Source organism: Mytilus trossulus, chromosome 2 (genome assembly GCF_036588685.1).
Source record: "Mytilus trossulus isolate FHL-02 chromosome 2, PNRI_Mtr1.1.1.hap1, whole genome shotgun sequence".
Lineage (NCBI taxonomy): Eukaryota > Metazoa > Mollusca > Bivalvia > Mytilida > Mytilidae > Mytilus > Mytilus trossulus.
In genome coordinates, this window is record NC_086374.1 from 65,621,073 (window position 1) to 65,641,803 (window position 20,731).

The 20,731-nt window shown below is 30.1% G+C and overlaps 1 protein-coding gene across 6 annotated transcripts in view; it reads right to left on the reverse strand.

Annotated features, from left to right (window-relative positions):
* The window catches only part of LOC134707814 (myomegalin-like), a 72,383-nt gene that overhangs the window by 16,652 nt on the left and 35,000 nt on the right, over nt 1-20,731 (reverse strand). For 5 of the 6 annotated variants that reach the window (XM_063567869.1, XM_063567870.1, XM_063567865.1 and 2 more), the window contains 18 exons: nt 20,520-20,624; nt 18,322-18,381; nt 16,444-16,569; nt 15,787-15,870; nt 12,918-13,055; nt 12,454-12,537; nt 11,414-11,509; nt 10,753-10,836; nt 9,617-9,808; nt 9,156-9,251; nt 8,538-8,682; nt 8,041-8,201; nt 7,594-7,710; nt 7,245-7,339; nt 6,175-6,308; nt 4,440-5,743; nt 1,988-2,480; nt 1,443-1,530 (listed from right to left, as the gene is read on the reverse strand). In XM_063567869.1, the coding sequence (XP_063423939.1) occupies nt 1,443-1,530; nt 1,988-2,480; nt 4,440-5,743; nt 6,175-6,308; nt 7,245-7,339; nt 7,594-7,710; nt 8,041-8,201; nt 8,538-8,682; nt 9,156-9,251; nt 9,617-9,808; nt 10,753-10,836; nt 11,414-11,509; nt 12,454-12,537; nt 12,918-13,055; nt 15,787-15,870; nt 16,444-16,569; nt 18,322-18,381; nt 20,520-20,624 (3,602 nt within the window). The remainder of the gene's footprint in view (nt 1-1,442; nt 1,531-1,987; nt 2,481-4,439; nt 5,744-6,174; nt 6,309-7,244; nt 7,340-7,593; nt 7,711-8,040; nt 8,202-8,537; nt 8,683-9,155; nt 9,252-9,616; nt 9,809-10,752; nt 10,837-11,413; nt 11,510-12,453; nt 12,538-12,917; nt 13,056-15,786; nt 15,871-16,443; nt 16,570-18,321; nt 18,382-20,519; nt 20,625-20,731) is intronic. The other variant, XM_063567867.1, reaches the window with a different exon arrangement.

The following is a 20,731-nucleotide window of genomic DNA, read 5'->3' on the forward strand; positions in this document are numbered from 1 at the left end:
TCTACACATTTGTTCAACAAAACATATTGAACATAATTCTGTGCCCATGGGAAAAGTGCTACACCACCAAATTTAGCCTACTATTTAAAAGATAAAACATTTATCATACTAGAGGGGATCCCTGTATCAAAATTATTGTTTGTATCATATGTATATAAGCTTAATCTTGATTATACAACTTCCTTCCCTGTACCTTTAATTCAAATAATTCTTGATGAGTTCAGAAGAGAAAATAATTTTGAGATTTTAACTGCTTCACATCAAAATACCTTACATTGAAAATACACTGTCATCAATGAACCATGAAATTTAGGTCATACCATCTATGAGACATATATTCTCATCTGATATCCTCTAAACAATTATAAGCTTGCTTTACATCAAGATTATTCTTTGTCTAATAGACATCATCAGTTGGCAACATTTTACTTGTTGAAATGTAGAAAAGTGTCATAAATACAAAATTCAAAACTGCACAACACTCATCTTATATAGTAATACTAATTTCAATGGAATAATTGAAGATTGAAATTAAAGAACAAATAACATTGTTGAAGGCTGTACGGTGACCTATAGTTGTTAATGGTTGTGTCATTTTGGTCTTTTGTGGATAGTTGTCTCATTGGCAATCATACCACATCTTCTGTTTATAACATCTTGATCAATTAGTACAGAAGTGTCTTGTTATCTATTTATTAATTTTGTGTTTTTAACGTCACTTTTAATAAAATTGAGAATGGAAATGGGGAATGTGCCAAAGAGACAACAACCCGATCATAGAACAGACAACAGCAGAAGGTCACCAACAGGTCTTCAATGCAGCAAGAAATTTCCGAAACCCTGAGGCGTCATTCAGCTGGCCCCTAAACAAGTATACTAGTTCAGTGATAATGAACGCCACATTTGAAACTCCAAATTGTACACAAGAAACTAAAATTAAAAATAGTACAAGACTAACAAAGGCCAGAGGCTCCTGACTTGGGACAGGTGCAAAAAAAAGCGGTGGGGTTAAACATGTTTGTGAGATCTCAACCCTCCCCCTATACCTCTAGCCAATGCAGAAAAGTAAATGCATAACAATACACACATTAAAATTCAGTTCAAAAGAAGTCCAAGTCTGATGTCCGAAGATGTAACTAAAGAAAACAAACAAATGACAATAATACATAAATAACAACAGACTCCTAGCAGTTAACTGACATGCCAGCTCCAGACTTCAATTAAACTGATTGAAAGATTATGATTTCATCATATGAATATCAGGCACAATCCTTCCTGTTAAGCAGGTTTCGAACTCACAACCTCACTGATGACTGGTTAGTGATTATAGTAGTAACTACTTAGACCACTCGGCCACCAAGGCCCCCATAAGTATATTGTAATTTTCAAATGGTGAAATGATTTTTTTACCTCTAACCATTACTAACTGTAGATATACTTACGTTTGAATGTTTTGTCTGATGCTATCATTGCCATTAAAAAAAGTGCTGTCCTCATTCACTGAAAATGAAGCCTCTGTGAAATCTTGTTCTGGAAAAGTTTAAAATATTGTACATCAGTAAATCAGTTAATGAAAACTTTGATAAAATAAAAATATTCATTATATACATGTACATTCATTGACATTTGTATTTGTAAGGTTAGGTTTACCTTGTATTGCTGTTGACAATATAACTTCTGTTTTTTTCTATCACTTAGGATGTCAAGTTTTAAAATATTAAAGACCTGAGGTTAAAATGGTAATCAAATCCTGTTTTCATCTTTTTTTTTATATCAGTAAAAAAAAAATCAAGCAAGACTGAAAATCTGTTTTTCTATAAATACATCACACAGAACATGTTTTGCTCTTTCAAAAGTTGCTAACTCTAACAATACTTTAAGTCTCTAAAACACATTTTAAAACAAACTATGGTCAATCCCTATCTGTATGTGTAAACAAACAAAAAGTTATATTTACTTTTGATAAGGAAGTTAAAAAAAGACATACCTAACAAAGTTGATGACATAGACTGAATCATATGACGTGATTTGTCTACTTTCTGTTTAATTCCTCTCATGTTACCATGGCTACCATCTTCATCAATGTACATTAATTCACTTAAAAATTCACTTAACTCATTCAGCCATCCTTCTAATTGAACACATGAATTCTGAGTTTCGGCTAATTTTTTGCGTAGGAAAACAATTTCAGTTTTGTGTGTTTCAATGATCTGTTTTGTGGGTGATCCCTGTGAAATATTATGACCATCTAATTGATCTTGATTTTGATATCTCTTCAATTCTAATTTCAAATCAGATATGTTTTTTTCAAATCCTGATATTTTCTGTCTTAGGTAGAGGTTATTTTCTTCTGAGGCAGACAGTTTACACTGTAAGTCTCGCAAAGACTGACGAGGGATAAATGTGTCATCCATATCATGATGTGTTTGTGTTGACATTCCACCCATACTTGTGTCTCTCTGACCCATACTTGCGTCTCTCTGAAATAATATATTTCATATAGATTTGGTCAACACTTTTGCTATTGTTTTTTTTCTGAAGTAATAGTCCAGTCAAACTAAGATTTAACCTCAAAATAATTGCAACAGAAAATGTGTTAGTTCCAATCTAAAGCACTATACCCTTTGAATACACAGAAAAAAGTCCCGTAAAATCTAACTTGAGGAAAACTCAAGTTCAGCATTCTTTTATACCCTATGGAAATTAACATTGGAAGGGGAGATAATCCTTGCAAAAACGAGACTTTTTTGGTCAGTTTTTGGTTGTTTTTCTTGAAATTTATGTAAAGTATGATACTTTGATGGAGTTATAAGTTTGTATTTGACTGAATTATATAATCTTCTGCTCATGAAATGTTCAAAATCGAAGTGTAATGGGTAGTTTTATTTTTTCGTGCATTTTTCATTAAAGAAATTGCAAATTTGAAGCTTTGTAACCATTTTGAAATTTGGTATTGTTTACATCTGTATATTATATTTTTTTCAGCAACTTTCTTATCTAAAGAAACTTCAAACCACAAAAAGAAGAATACATGCTTAATTATTTTTTTAAAATTGAAGATTCTTTACCTTGACATGTTGAAAAATTCAATAAATGGTCAACTAATGAATTACGAAATCAAGATTATAGCTGGATAAAATATATGAAAACACCTTTAGAATTGTTTGTTATACTCTAAAGACCGCTACAAAATCAAGAATCAATACATTCTGATGAATAGAAGCGGTAAAGTTATAATTTTGTATAATTTTTTTTTGGATATTTCTGTCTTTTTGCAAGAATTATCTCCCTTTTCAATGCAAATCTCCACAAGAATGTTAAATGGTGATTTTTTTCAGACTTTTTTCAGTGTATATTTGGGGTATAATGCTTAAGATTAAAACTTACAAATCTTCTGTTGCAATTACTTTCAGGTTAGGGTCAAATTTGTGCTAGATTGACTGGACTATAAGTATACCTGACATCAAATCGGATAATTGTTGGTGAAGATCTTTTATTAACAATGTCTTTTAGTTTGAATATCTAATTTAATTCAATGCATCATTCTCATACTTTAAAAGTATTAAGACTGAAAATATAATCAAAACAGTTTTGTTCCTCTTGCAAGCAAACCGGTAAATATGCACAATGATAATTAAGATACTAAAAACAATGTTGAAAATTTACAGCTACAAATATCTTGACATTGTTTTAACCATTTACCACTTTGTCTCTCAACCACTCAAAAGTATCTTCAGAATCCTGTTTTCTTTACAATTTATGTAAGATTCAAAAGTATTTATGAAGTCATTTTTACCAAAACCTAAATAAAAAAGTAACCCAGTTCAAGGCATATTACTCTTTTAAATTTTTTTATCTGAATCTACTTTTTTTTCTAGAAACGTAAATCTTTTAAACATATGGTCCGAGAACACAATTAATTCGTAGTGCATTTCTTTTAGAACATAAATGAAAATTAAAAAATCCCACCTGCGCTTTCTCAATGAAATTTTTACAGTGTCTTGAACTACTTTTGGGACAAATTATATCAAAATTATAGAAAACTTCATCGCCTCTAACTTAAAATATGGACAATTTTGTGTTTAGGGTGTCTTGAAATCTTTTGACAGCTTCCGAAGTGCTAATTTTTAACCTTTTTCAGCTGGACCAAATCACTACTTTCTTGTAAAATTCTGGACCCAAACTTTCTTACAATGTAATTTCACCCCCCTTCTTACAATTTGAGGCATTAAACATGGAGAAATAAATTTGGAAGGGGTATAAAAATTATTGGCAAGTAACCCACTGTTAACACTAGGGACTATATTCGTGAACAACGAAAATCAAGGGACGACAATTGTGGTCTCGGACCATATACAACTAGAAATTGAAAAAACTCTTGGCACAGTGCCATTGACATATCTTTTTTTTAAATACAAGGACTTTATAAATAGTTGTACCTGTGACATATGTGATTTTATTACAGCTTTATATTTTTCCATGGCTATCTTCAATTGTCTGACCTGGTCCTTCAACTCAGAAACATTATTTGTATTTCCGTAACTTTTGTATTTTTCTGAGAAATCGGACTCTGAAGATTCTGTCTGTGAGTCCACCAGTAATTCAGGAATGTTATCGTAAGAAAGAGTCCGGTTATTCTTACACAAGTTTCTACCTCCAAGAGCCATGACAATGTTTGATTCACTGTTTGAGCGACTTCCTAGAGGACTCTTAAAAACAAGTCCATTTTCTTCTAATAAGTTACGATAATATTTCATCTTTTTGGTCTGAAGTCTAACAGTGCCCTCAGTAGCTTCTAGTTTGCCCTCTAAGGCTTGCAATCTGCCTCTAGCTTCCATCAAAAGACTTTTGAGAATATCTGGACTATCTCTATCAGAAGAGTTAGTTCTCATTGGTGCAGGCTTTTGTATTTGCGGAATTTTAGAATTCCTCTTCTGACTTTTGTTTTCAATCTGACCATTTGTTATAATTGCATCACTCCAGGGTGCAGTTTGGCACGAAACATTGGATTTGTCATGTCTTGCACCTACATTGTCCAACTGTGTCTTAAGATTTCTAATTTCATTTGCCATTTGCACTATAAGCTCAGGATTAAAACCTTCAGAGTTAGCACTTTGTGAATTTAAAGCAATCTGCTTTTTAAGAAGCATATTTAATTCTTCAAGATTACCAAGTTGTACTTTCAATTTTAAGTTTTCATTTTGTAAATCTGTTAAATTTGGTACATCACTCAAGTCCATAGTATCTACAGCAAAGCCTATGCTTGATTTAAGTTTCCTGATCTCTTCATTCTTAACACTTAATTCCTGTGTCAGTCTTTCTATTTCCAAATGCATTATGGGTAAACTACTTACATCACTATCATTTCTACCTGGAATCTCTCGACTATCAAAACCATCTACTTTACGGCGTAATTCATCATTTTCTTTCCCAGCTTTGTCAAACTGATTTTTCATTTGACGAATAAACTTTCTCAACATAGGTGCAGACATTTCTGACAAGCTCTGACGATTCAAAGGAATATCAGAATCTGTTGATGAAGGCGACCAGGTTTTCAGAAGCTGTGGCTTTTTATTTTGGACCAATGGCCAAGAGTAGGAATGTTGTGGAACTTCAATATCTTGATTACGTGGAGTGGTGTCACTTGACCGTCTGGAGTCAGAAGTATTAGCAGTATCACTGGACTGGTCACTGAATCTTCTTTCCATGTCAAAATGGTCATCCTGTGAACTATCCTTGGATCCTGAAATCATTGAAACAGAGAATAATCTTATTTTTCCATAAAATAAATTAAAAAAAAAAAAAATCTGTTCTACTTATGTATTCATAAAAAATTTCACAGAAGAACGAACATCATTAATTTGGTCTACTGTTTCCATAATGCAAACTAGAAAAAAACAAACAATTATATTCCTCTGAAGTCTTCATAAAAATTTCATAGAAGAATATAATAGCAAGCAAAAATATAGTAATATGAACCGTAACCATATCAACGGTGACATCCTGTTTCTTCCACTTTTTTAACCAACATCAAATGCAATTAAATTTCAGTCCTCAATATAATAAATCAACTCGACAATAACAAAAAAAATAATATCTGTATAACTTGTCAATGAAAATATCTCAAAACCACATATTTTACAATCCAGAAACGTATGAGAAGGGAAGAGTTACCTTTCCTTGGTGACCTGGATTTCTGTTGTTCCAATTGCTGCTGTAGTTTATTATTCCTCTGAATTCCAGCTTCTAATTCTCTTTTCAGTGTCTGTATTGCAGCTAATTCAGCCTCTAGATTGTGGGATTTCTCACTGAAAAATAATACATTTCTCTAAAAATGTATAACAGCTGTTGAAAACATTTGTCAATAAGAAATGTTTGGATTATCAAAATATTTATTTCCTAGTTTTCAAGATTTTATTCATAACCTCAGACACAATCAGGTGGACATGCATGAGAAAAATTGGAACAAATCTATTGACCAATGGACAGTTAACCACATATTTGGCTTAATATCATATTTAGATTTCCCTTATTTATAAATCATTATGGGTTTCAGAAGGGTTCTAAGAATTATTCACTATAGAATATAAAATTGCTGCTTTAAAATCTACACAAGTTTTCATTTTTGATTCTTTTTAATGAATAATTTTCCTGCATTGATGCATTTAAAAACTATTTTAGCATAATAATTTATTTTCCTAAATAGACAAATTATCTTTCCCTTTAAGTTTGTCAGGTCTACCCCCTCTATAACAGTTAAATTATTGTGATACAGTTTTTATTTTGATTGTAAAATTTAATTAAACCAGTTAATTAATTTCTCACACTAGTGAATTGACTACTACAAAGCTGAATTCATTTTTAATTAAAATATTTTATATTTGAATTCAAATTATGATTTAAATGAAAATATTCCATTAAATATCAACATTATTAATCCCCTTTAAATGTACTGTGTGTGGAATATTTGTTCCTTTAGACAAACAGTAATCTTGTTTTACTTTTTTATTGACATTGAGAATTAAGAATTATAATATTAAATATTGTCAAAAACATATTATTTTCTATTTGAAAGTTAATTAACTTTTAGGAATAAAATCAGTTTTTTATCAGTTGTTTGTCTTGGGAATATGGAATTCAAAATTTTCTCCTTCAAAAAGAATACGTTTGACTTACATGGGCTCTATATGTAACAATTACATTATAGAGGGGTCTGAAAGCAATAAAAATAATAAAGTACTCACAACATTGATTTTTCCTTTAGATCCAACAGAATTTGTTTCTCAGCTTCCTGAATCCTGTGCAACTCATTCAATTCTCTTTGTATGAAGTCCTGGTACTGTGAAAAGAAAACACATATCAACCTTGATCAACCTAATTTTTTTTTATAATTTAGTTCAACCATACTTAATATTTCAAGGAGAGTTGATTAAGAATTTCATTATTTTTTTATATAAAAACACATTGAATATTTTGACATCCTGGATAATTTCTTTAATCTTCTACCAAATTTAAACTTAATACATAAATGTTTATTATAAAGATCTATTCAGTGAATAAATAAATACATATTCCAAGGGAGATAATTCTAACCTGGTCAGAATGTCCATTTCCATCAGAGTTGTCTCTCATGTAGTACACTTGTTTTTCAGTTGTGTGTACTTCTTTCATACTCTGGTGAGCCGATTCAAGTTGCTTTCGTAAAGAATTCTATAAAATTGGAAACAAAATGAAAGATAACATACTTTTTGCTAATAAAATTAAAAGTGATCTTGATACTGTTATAAAGACATACATTTGTGACTTGAGAACTGTAAAAGTCCCTACATCCAAATTTGAACTGTGTTTTATAAAATTTATGGGAATTAGCATTGTGTATAATTTCCTAGCATTTGGTAAAGGCAAACTTAAGTAAGTGAACAAAAACTTATTTTGGGACGTCCTGACATAAATACAACAGACAATGGTTACACTAAATGCCCCATCTGTCAAAAATTAAAGCTTCACATAGGTTTAACAAAGTTTTTCACTCCAACTTACAATTTGTTCCCTGAAGTCTTCTTCTGTTTGTTTAGCAGCTTTAAGAGCCTCTGTTTTAACTGCCAATTGAAGTTTCAGTTCCTCTAAGGCTACATGAAATCCTGCTTTGGGACTCCTTGATCCATCTCTGTCTAACTGAAGCTTTAATTCGCTAATTTCATCTGTGAAATGATAGTATTTGATTAAGTTACTTCCAATGATAACATTTAATGGCAAGTCTTTCAACTGTTAAACATTCTATTTCATTTTTATGGTAAAAATTATCAATGATCTCCATAAAATAAATCTAACTTTAAAATGTGATATGATTATATATATATAACAATGAGACAGCAATCAAAATGATGAAGATAAAAAAAATTATAAGTCTCTGTTCAACCTTCAACAATGAGGAAAACCCATACCTTATAGGCAGTTATGAAAGTCCTATAATAGGACATTTTTAATTTAGTTTTTCTTTTAAACCCCCACTAAGACTAAAATTATATTGTGAATACCTTTTTTCTTAGCTAACTGATTCCTAAGTTCATCAGCCTCATCTCTAAGCCTGTTATTATCCATTATAGTTCCACGTGAAGCTGCATGTACCTGTTGTAATCTTTGGATTAGTTTGTCTTTTTCCTGTCCACTTTCTACCAAGGTCTACATAAAACATATAAGATCTAGTTATTTTTTTTTCATTTTATACGATTGCCTGTGAAATTACTATCATCTTTCCTTATCTTTTTTGGCATAAATTGACATGCAACACATATTAAAATCATACACTCTCTATGTTAATAGTCACATAGATTTTTTTTCCTTAGCCAACACTGAAATATTAACATATCCAGGACATGTTCAAGAATTTAGATATAGCCATTATTGAAATACACAACCCCTATATTTTCAGCAATTTTCAAAAAAATAAACTGGTATGGTATACTATCGATGCATATTGAAACTTTTAATCATCAAGCCAATTCAGTTCAAATCAGTGTTTCAGAAAACTTGTTTGTGACTCAGATCAAAATGAGACAACTATGGGTATCAACAAATAACAGAAATGAAAATGACTTATGAACTTCCAATTGTTTAAACAATTTTAAAAAGCTTGGTTACATTCTCCCTCTTACCTCAATAGTTTTGTCCTTATCCTTTAGTGCTCCAGCAAGTCTGTCTATGCCCTGTCTGTGATCCTGTTCAATATCAATAAGTTGGTCTTCTGAACTCTAAATAAAACAAAATCAGTGTTAAGTTTTCGATAAATTTGATATTTTATTAGTACAAGACTTATTAGCTAATATTTCTATATAATCATTAGATATAAATCTGAGTTGCTATAATAGTTTTTTTTTTTTACAATTCAGTCATCCTTTAAAAGTATCTATATCATATGCCTGGCTCAAAATCAACCAGACTCCATAATATGTGAATAAATTTAGAAGATTTTGACAATTCTGCCATTTGACGATAACAAATTCTTTAAAAAAAGAATTTTCTCAGACCTAAACAAAACTATGAAATGCCTTTGGACTGTTATATATTGACAAACAGTTGAAAAAACTTATTAATAATTCATGAAAACTTGACCTACCTTTGAACTTAGTTGTTTTCTATTAAGTTCTGCTTGTAACTGTTGAAGTTTGTTATGGAGATCTGACATTTCTTTATTAGATCTCTCCATCAACTCTCGTATGTCCTCGTCCTTAGACTTCAGTTTCTTCAGTAGATTATTCAGAGCCTCTGCATTGGCTGCTGTTGCCTTAGACTGCTCAGACATCACATCCTGTAGGTGAAAATAAGGACCCTTTCAACTAACTTTCTGGGTAACACTTCAGGAAACTTACAAAACATTCACCACAATATTCTATCCAGGAATAAATATTTTTAATAGCACAATTTTGGAAAACTTTATCTGCTTGTTCTCATACCCTAAGATTTTTTTAGTTAAAAATTAATTTTATTGTGGCCATCTTGACAGTTGAATTGTGTGTGGTTAAATTTCTACTGAAAAACAAAGCTTTTGGTAGTCCTGAGGTAACATGCACTCAAGAGCATGACTGCTGTTGGGCAAATATCATTGAAGAGCTTTATCTATTCGGTATTAGATAATTTACCTTTAAGAATGCAAAATTAATGAGGAAGAGTAAAGACTGTAGTCAATTTGAAGTCAAAATAGTCAGTTTTCCTGATAACTTGACATGTGTCAATGCTGACTGTATCCTTAGATCTCGCTTTAATATTAAGACTCAGGGAGTAGATCTTGTAGGAAATAGAACGAAATAAATGGCAAGTAGAACTAGTACAATGGAGGAAATAGAATGAAATAAATAGCAAGTAGAACTAGTACAATGGAGGAAATAGAACGAAATAAATGGCAAGTAGAACTAGTACAATGGAGGAAATAGAATGAAATAAATAGCAAGTAGAACTAGTACAATGGAGGAAATAGAATGAAATAAATAGCAAGTAGAACTAGTACAATGGAGGAAATAGAATGAAATAAATAGCAAGTAGAACTAGTACAATGGAGGAAATAGAATGAAATAAATAGCAAGTAGAACTAGTACAATGGAGGAAATAGAATGAAATAAATAGCAAGTAGAACTAGTACAATGGAGGAAATAGAATGAAATAAATGATTTTTCAGTAAAAAATAAATATAGTCCAATCTGATTGATCTAACAACTTTACACCATAATGGCAATAATTTGAGTATAACTACTGTACCTGCAATAAATCATCTTTCTCCTTCAACTGTTTCTTTAATCTATTTAACTCTTCATTACTGGAATTGCCACTCCACTGTGAAGTCTAGTTAAAAAACAAGTTACACTGTGTATGTTAATATTTTATTCAATGGTCTGCAAGATTTGTAATAAATTGAATAACAATAAATTACAGACATGATTGTTTATAAATGATGAAATACTTGGTAAACATAATATTGAAATTAATAAATAACTTAACCCTCTCCTCCATAATGACGCCTTTTGACGCCACCCCCTTTACTCCATAATGACGCCTTTTGACGCCTGTGTAGTACCTCAGTTGAAACACTTCCACTACAAAGTGTCTGCAGTTGACTTAATAAAGTTTGTATCCAATATGAAAAGGAATATCATAGGAATATCTGACTTAAATTTATTTGATGAAATAGTTGTTTTTCACAATGCTTTAATACTTCAAATCATAAGTTCAGCATCTTATCAAAAAAATCCTATGTGAATCAAGTATGCAAAAAAAAAAAAATTCAATGGAGGAAAGGGTTAAATGAGTGAATTTGAATATATGAAAAAAAAACTTACAGGGAATATTAAATCAATTTTGAACTTGTTTTTAGCCAAATCATTTTTTCTTACTATTCATGGCATGGCATATAAACAATTACCTCAAGATTTCTCTCTTTCTCTGCCAAACTAGTTTGAAGTCTTTTAATCATGCTGTCTTTCTCCCTCAGAACCCTGGCATGGTTGTCTAAAGCATCCTGCATATGAAACAATATTAATTCACATTTTTGTTCAAATATGAAATTTATCAGTATTCACATTTTGCTCAAATATAGAAATGTACCACTATTCACATTTTTGCTCAAATATTGGAATATATTATTAATTTTTATATTTAAACAAATTTGATTCGTTTAGGGAAAGTCAGATGTTAAACAATATTTTCGAAGGTACAGAGAAAACGGGGGATAGCAAAAAGCATATTGCACAGCAAAAAGCATATTGCACGGTTATTTTTAGAATATCTAAAAACCGATATACTTTGTGACATCATGTCATGAATTTCAGGATATTGTTGAAACAAATGATATCTGTGATTGATCATTTGACAAAAAAAAAATCTTCAAATGCATTAGATGTCAAACAAACAAAACAAGTTAATGAAATAACAACTAATATTTTGTTATTGTCAAGGAGACAATATGATATCTATAAAATTCCAATAAAATCAAATTACGATTTTGATCCAAATATGGTCGGAAATTAATAATATAACAATTATAGCCTTTGTATGAGGTCAATACAGGATATATCGACCCAAAGAAGTATATCGACCCCGGACTTCATCCTCAGTCAATATACTTCTTTGAGGTCAATATATCCTTGAATCCACCTCATACAAAGGCTATATTTGTATAGTAACAGTATTCACATTTTAGCTAAAATATTGCAATGTACAGATTCTTTTATTTTAAATATAAAAGGCGCATGTATAAAATTTCGCATGAACTGCAAAAATCGCTCTAATATTAAACTGACAATAAGGACACTAACTGGTGTAATCTGACACTGAATGTAAACTATCAATGATCAACAATTACCAAATCAATGAATCTGTTTGTCCTTTGGACAACACTAAATAAATTTACTCATTTTTATTAAAAAAAAAGCAAAACAGATAATTGAGTAGTGAAATAAATACCTCAAATGACCTCTGAGCTGATTTCAGGGAGGTTACAAGCTGTTTCATGTTGAGTTCTTTATCACTACATTCTTGTTCTAGACCCTTTAATATAGAAAAATAAATAAATAAGTTAACAATATGCATAAGTTGTTTAATGTTTCATTGCTAAAGTTTTCTTACTATGAGTATGAGATTTCAATTATGGAGTCATTAGGATTTGAGATAAACTATCTCTTTTCTTGCTTATATTCTGAAATATTACTTGGTAGTTTTGACAATAACAATAAAGAAAACTCAAATGTTTTGCAGAATAAGCTGATTAACTTTCCATTGCTTTTTACAAAATATGGAATCGTTATTTTCATTGTTATTTATTTTAAAGATAAGAGTGGAAAATTTCTAAGATACTAAGATTCATCATTTGCTCCTATAATATATATTAACTAAAGATATTTGTTCTATAAAATAATCCTTTAACATACATCAATTGTCTCTTCTGTACTTATCAATGTCTGGTTTGCCTTCTCCAAATCACGCTCCTTCTCTCTGATCTGTTGTTTAAGCTTTCTAATCTCTCCATCTTTTTCGTCCAAAATTCTATACTTTTCTCCAGTAGCATCCTTAAAAGAAAACAAAATTGAATATTATCATTTTTTTGTTTTTACCCCTATACTACGATCAGATGTTAAACCCTTTGACAGGTATAATTTAAGAAATGTGCAACTGGCAAAACAAAATTTAATCATGGTATCTATGATGAGTTTATTTAAACTAAAAATCAAATTAAACTTCTTTGATGTTAGCTATTTACAATTGTTATAAGTTTGATTTTTTGTATCATAAAGTTGTTTCATTGTCTAAAACATGCAACTTATGTTGTTGGCCAAAGAAAAAATAAAATCCCTATCAAGACATGGGAAGGCAACATTGAACAATTAATAGAAACAAGCAATCTGTGAGTACTGCATAGTAATACATAGTCCCCTACTGGTTGAAAATTCATTTCTTTTGAAACAAAATTCTGACTTGATCTATAAATTGTCATGGTGTAAACTATATATACAAATATCAAGTCAATATCTTCAATCATGACGAAAAAAAATAATTGAAAAATGATTATTTAAATAAGTTTTTTCAGTCCAAGTACCATTACTCTGCACAAAAAAATCAGACCAAATCAAATTCAAAATTGATCTAAAAGTTGTCACGATAAAACTATATACCAAGTTTCAAATCAATACCTTTAAGCATTTCCAAATTAAGTGCGGAAAACAGATTGTAAGATTTAATTTTCCTAGTTCAAGGACCATAACTCTGCACATAATCATCAGATCATCATGAACAAAATTCAAACTTGAACTGTAACTTAGCTTGATAAAACTTTATTCCAATTATCAAATCTTTATCTTTAGGCATAAAGGAATTAAGAGTGGAAAACTGATTTGCCAGACTGACGGACAAACAAACAGACAGAGTGCAAACCTAAAGTGACCTTCCACTTCTTTGGTTTGGGAAATAAAAAAATAACTTTTTTGGCCTTAATCAAAGATCTTTTGAACATGTTCCATTCATATTAAATTGGTAATAAGTACCAATCAGGAAACAGTGGTGTTTTAGAACAAAAAAAATATATTTTACATGGCCTGAGTAACACTGATATTCATTTGAGTATATACATTTTTAAAATGGACTTGACAATTCTTTATATATATCAATATGAAGTAGATAAAGTTGACACAATAGTTATCAAAGGTACCAGAATTATAATTTAATATGTCAGATGCGCCTTTAGTCTACATAATACTCATCAGTGACACTCGGATCAAAATAGTTATAAAGCCAAACAAGTACAAAGTTGAAGAGCATTGAGGTCCCAAAATTCCAAAAAGTTGTGCTAAATACGGCCAAGGTAATCTATTCCTGGGATAAGAAATCAAAATCATTAGTTTTTCAAAAAATTCAAAGTTTTGTAACAGGAAATTTGTTAAAATTACCATAAAATTGATATTTATGTTAACACCAAAGTGCTGACTTCTGCGAGGGTGACACCAGTTTGTCAACTTGAACTTGAATACTAGTATTATTCAGAGTGTGAAATATTGTCAAATATATACAAGCATTACATAAACTTCTAAATAGGATAATCAATTGACGTCATAATTTGTGTTAATTCAATTATAAAAGCTTAATATATCTTGTAAGTAGCAGACATTATTAAATACAGGTCATATATAATCAGTTGCAAGCATATACATTTAAAAAATAGAATTATGAAAATAGTCCACTTTGAGCTTTGAACTTTAAAAATAGTAAATCTGGATTAAAGAAATGTTTTTTAATAGAGTATAAGTGTACTTAGAACCTTTAATATAGTAAATCTGGATTAAAGAAAGAACAACAACAGCATAAAGAATAGACTAGGAAATGGGCTATAAATTAGGCCATTAGTTTTCTCTTTTGAATTGTTTTACATTTGTCATTTTGGGGCCTATTATAGCTGATTATAAGGTGTGGGCTTTGATCATTGTTGAAGGCTGTATAGTGACCTATAGTTGTTTATTTCTGTGTCATTTGGTCTCTTGTGGAGAGTTGTCTGATTGGTAATTATACCACATCCTTTTCTTATATATGTGATATATGCAAGAGATTATGGTAAAATTTGAATATAATTTTGGCCTGTTTATAAATAACCTAAAAAAATCATGGATTAATCGCTTTTATTTTCTGAAATATTTCTCGTTAATTAAAAACAGGTGACTATTTGTAAAAAGAGGAAATAAAATCGGTGAAAACTTAGCTAAATTTGTCTGAATGTTATCAAATTTCAAGTTAGAAGGGAACCATTTAATATAATAATCCCTTGTAGGACATACAAATACCCTTGCAATAATACATTATACATGTAAAAGATTTACAAAAAGAAAAATAGGAGTCACCAGGCAAATTTTTTCAAGGCGTTCAAATAGATAAAACCAGAGGATTCTGAAAATCTGACAAAAAATCTAAAACATGACAAGCCAGCTTCCTTAAGGTGTCTCTACATTGTAGATTAAAGATTAAGCTCCAACACAAACATTATAATTCATATTATTTTCCATGGCAATTTGGATTTCCCACCCTTTGTCGCATTTTACAGAGCTTACCCAAGAGATACATTGTTTAATTTGTTTCGCCCTGAATATTTTTGAAAATTTGCAAATAACCTTTGAGAATACAACAAACACTCAATCTAGAAAGTTCGGTTAAAACTGACCCTACCAAAGATTTCTAAGAAATACGATAGCAATAGACAGATTTAGGGAAATATTTGTATCAAATAAAACGCATGACATGAGCACATACAAGACATACCTCCAATGCTTTATTCTTCTCCCTTAATTTGTCTTGTAAGTCTTTCATCCAACCATCCATTGATTTCTTGGAATTCTCTTCTTCCTAAAACAAGAGTGCACACACTGAAATGTCTTGCCTTCTATACTAATCATTGATATTATGTTGATATTCCTAAGTATAAAGCTTTATTACAAATGCCCCATAAACTTAACATTGACCAAGATAACTAAACAAAGACCAATAAACCATGAAAATGAGGTCAAGGTCAGATGAACCATGCCAGACAGACATGTACAGCTAACAATGCTTTCATACAACCAATATAGTTGACCTATTACTTATAGTTTAAGAAAAACAGACCAAAACACAGACTTAACACTGTGCAATGAACCGTGAAATTGAGGTCATGGTCAAATAAAACCTGAAAAAAAAATTTGTAAGTAAATAGGCTTTGGGAATAGATTTTTTTGAAAGGTCTCAAATTTTGCTATAGTAGGCATTGTATAAAGTTTAAGTGAATTATGAAACAAATACATCACTGCTAAAATGTCCATCAATACCTTTATGTAATTTGTTTTAATCATAAGTCAGAAACAACCACTCTAATATCAAAAGGATATAAATGAGAAAATTCTTAAGTGGCATACATTACTATGATATCTGTGCACCTCGTACCTTAGTTGGTCTGAATATTTCCATACAATACTGGATCTGTCTATCTTTATCCTGTAAACTTTCAGTCAGATTTTTCACCAACTGATCTTTTCCTTCAACTTGTTTTTGAGCATCTTCAAAAAGGGTCTACAAAACAAAAGTAACAAATACACATGTTTGTGTGCCAGAACATAGTTGTAGTGTGCAAAACAATTAATGCAAGGGTTTTTGAAATAATGAAAATCGATTTCTGTGGAGAGATTTATTTTTCATAGCTACCAATTTTAGTGGACTAACGAAAATTATATCTACATGAATATTAGATTTTCATTTTTTTTAAGTCGGCTTACAATCTTTTGAAATAATTGCACTTTGTTGAAGATATAAATTTCTTGTTTACCTAGCTGTACCAAGGAAATTAAAGATAATTGGTATCCAAAAAAATAATAAAAATAAATCCACTGTAATAATAGATTTTTTTATTTTTTTTTATTAGTATTGAAAGGTCCTCTCTCCACAAAATTAAAATGATAATTAAGAACATTTTACATGATTTGATTAAAAAAATCCAGTGTTTGATATAATGCACAAAAAATTATACTAATCATGATTATAATGCTATGCAAGTATTTTAAACACCTTCAGGTTGGTATCTTAAAATTTTAAAACTTTGGCAGTCATCTCAATAAATGTGTATTAAATAACATTGTATATGCATAAACACTTAGGGTCAACTTGCAATTTAAATTAAAAAAAAATATGTTAAAAAAGGTAACTGGGGTTAATTTCAGTCCATCAAAGAGTCTTTACTAACCTCAGTTCATGTATATAAATTTCCTTCCAAACACTCTCCAAATTTTGAAACAGTATAAATGCTTAATCACTGACCAAATATATTAAAAATATTAACTGACCAAATTTCTGTATGACATGATTATAACTACCTATTGTTCTTGATGTACTTTAAAATATTAGGCCAAGAAAAATAATTTAAACCCCAAAACCATAAAATTCAACATTCCTCTCAACTAGAGAAATAAATATTAAAAACATACTTTTAAACAATTAAATTAAAAATCCTAAAAAATATTTTCCAATAAATTGAATGTTATCACAAATATGTAAATTTTTGGATTAAGAATATTAAAATAGTTTATCATCTGTATTTGTCACAAGTATCATGCTTTACTAATATGACAATAGAAAATTTAAAACAAAAAAGACTTTATCTCGGCCTAAATGACAATAGTTAGCCATCATTTAATAGTGACGGCAATAATTAAATACCAAGATAACAATCTTCAGGTATCAAGTTGTCAATTCAAGGGTGACTTGCATATAAGTACCAAAATTTGATCTTTGTATAAACCTAGGTCCTACTTATAAAGCTATCGGAAACATCATTAAGATGTGTAAAAACCATACTCAAGCCAAGAACAAATTGTCAATGGACCAATCAACCATGTATTATTGATAGAGGTGTATCTTATATCTAATACAAATATTCTAACAGGATTTACTCTGCAAATATTAGATGAACCAATTGGGCTAGATATTTTTCAAGCTTGATATTACAGAACAGTTTCCTTAAATATTTTCAAGTTCTTCATATCTTTTAAACAATATGCTTATTTGATCAGATGTTGATACTGTCATGACTGTAAATTCAGAAATTATTGACTGCATTTATTATGGAGAATTTGTCAGTTCAGATTAAATTGTGATTTAAATTTTTGGGATATTGAAGAAAAATCTTTTCATTTATATAACAAATTTCAAAATGTGAGTTTAAATTATTGCAATTATAACCATTGCATTTTTTCGCAATACATTCTGAATTTACAGTACTAATACAATTCTTTTTTCCAGAGGCTTTAGTTTATCCAAACTTTTTATTACCTGATAGTGTCTAGTATGACTATCCAGTCCAGATTCTTTTCTTAACTGTTTCTGTAATCCCTGAAAAATAAATTTATCTTTCAGTGACTGTTATCCTGTTGAAAGTCAATAACAGAAAGATATAATGCACTCTTAGTCTCAAACAACTTACAATTTTCAGATTCATAATTGAATGAATGCTTGTTGAAACCTAAACAAAAAGCTAAAACAAAACAAATATGTTATTTACTTTTCGATTCCCGCCCACTCCTAATTTTCAAATTATTATGCATTTTAAGTTAAAGTTAAATGCTTGACATGTTAATCATTAATCCTTCTTCATAACGTTAAAACTAATATAAAAAAAAGCTACAGTGATATTACTCCTAAAATAGAGGCTTAAATTGGAGATAATAAGGTGTGGTATGATTGCCAAAACAGACCAAATGACACAGAAATCAACAATTATAGGTTACTGTACAGCCTTCAACAATGAGCAATGCCCAAAACCGCCTAGTCAGCTATAAAAGGCTGCATTGCTGACCTAGTAGTAACCGTCAATTTAATTATGTTTTTCTTTCAGAGCCAGGACACGCAGGATTAATAACGCTATTTCAACTGAAAATATCAGGAAGAAAGAAATCTTTTAAAAATCTTTCAGACCCCACCACCTTAATTAAATGAGTAATTGTCTCAAGATAAAGTTTTCTGAATACAGAATTTTCATGCTGAAGCAAATTTTTCTTTTCATTAACTCATTGCACTTGTTTAATCTATGATCTTTTTGTCATGTTGGTCTAATTTTTTATATTAAAAAAAACACATTTAGGTATGTTATCTTTCATTTGAAATATTAATAAGTATTTATATCATGATTATCCTTTATAGAATATCTTTTGGTCAAGAAGGAGAACCATGAGCGCAATGTCTATTGTAAGCCCCTTATGTTTTATGATAGATAAGCAGTTTACACCTTGTGTTATGAGATAAGGAATTGTTTGTGTTATGAGATAAGTAGTTGTTTACAAACAGGTTTTGTTTTCAGATTAACTATATCAAAAGGTGTAAACCGAGTCAGAGGTTTTAAATAAAATTAATTGAATTAATAAGTAATAAACAGACTGTTCTTTTTTTTTTTTAACATTTACAATGAAATTCAAGCAGTTCCAATGTCCTCGGATCACTCTATCACAAAACAAGAAATAATTATAAAGAATTTATAAGATCTCAGGCAAAATGGAGGTAGTTGACAGAAAGGGAACTTAAATTTGATCCTCTAGATTTAAGAATTTATATGCTCAGTTCTTCAGTGAAAATGATCTGGTATTAAGCCCTGGTTACAAAACACAATAAAAAGCATATTTATTTAGGGATAAAAGCACACTCCATAAAAATGAAGCTCTTGAATTAGTAATTGCAAGGCATACATGGAAGGCAATACTTGTCATACTTAATGTTTGGAATTAAATACAATATGACATGTGCATACTCGTGCACACATATGGCAAAAAAACATATTTAACACACAAATAGCCAAAAACATTGCTTTCAGCTCTGAAATGACCTTGTTCTTAACTTCTGTTTTACTTAATCTAAGTCTTTGTTTACTCCTTGGTTTTGATTGTTAATGTCTTCTTAGATTGAAAAAAAAATGCATTTTCATAGATAGTTACCAAAGGTACCAGTATTATAATTTAATATGCCAGACCAACATTTCTTCTACATTAGACTCATTAGTGACACTCAGATCAAATAGTTATAAAGCCAAACAAGTACAACGTTGAAGAGCATTGAGGGCCAAAATGTCCAAAAAAGTTGTGCCAAACATGGCTAAGGTAATCTATTCCTTGGATAAGAAAATCCTTAGATATTTTATTTGTTTGTTTTTGCGAATGTCTGCTTACCATTCTAAAGAATATTTGAACTTCGTTGAACATCGAAATTTATGGTTAACTTATACCCACAAATTTTGGTACTGTGGATTCATTATTTTCAATTGGATACTAATTTTCATGGATTTGGTAAAGGTGAACCACAAATTTAAATGTCTATTAAAATTACAAATTTTCCACAGACATAAGCATAGCCATAAAAATAAATATCCACAAAAGTCTAAGCTATCCTCAACCTACGAAAATTGGTACCCACTAAAATAAATGAACCCACAGAATCCCATTAACTATAGTGAATCTAAAGTATGTATAAATACAATAACTCACATCTACAGCATCTTCGCTCTGTATAAGGGCATTCTCTGCTTTCGTCAGAAGATCTTTAAAGCTTTCTAATTCTCCTTCCTTCTTCCCGAGAGTTCTCATCAGTTTCTGTGGATACATATCATAACAGTTAAAATCATTTCTATATGATACAGAAGAAGATGTACCATTGCAGCTGTAACTGTTTATATTGGAATGCAAATTAAATGTATCAC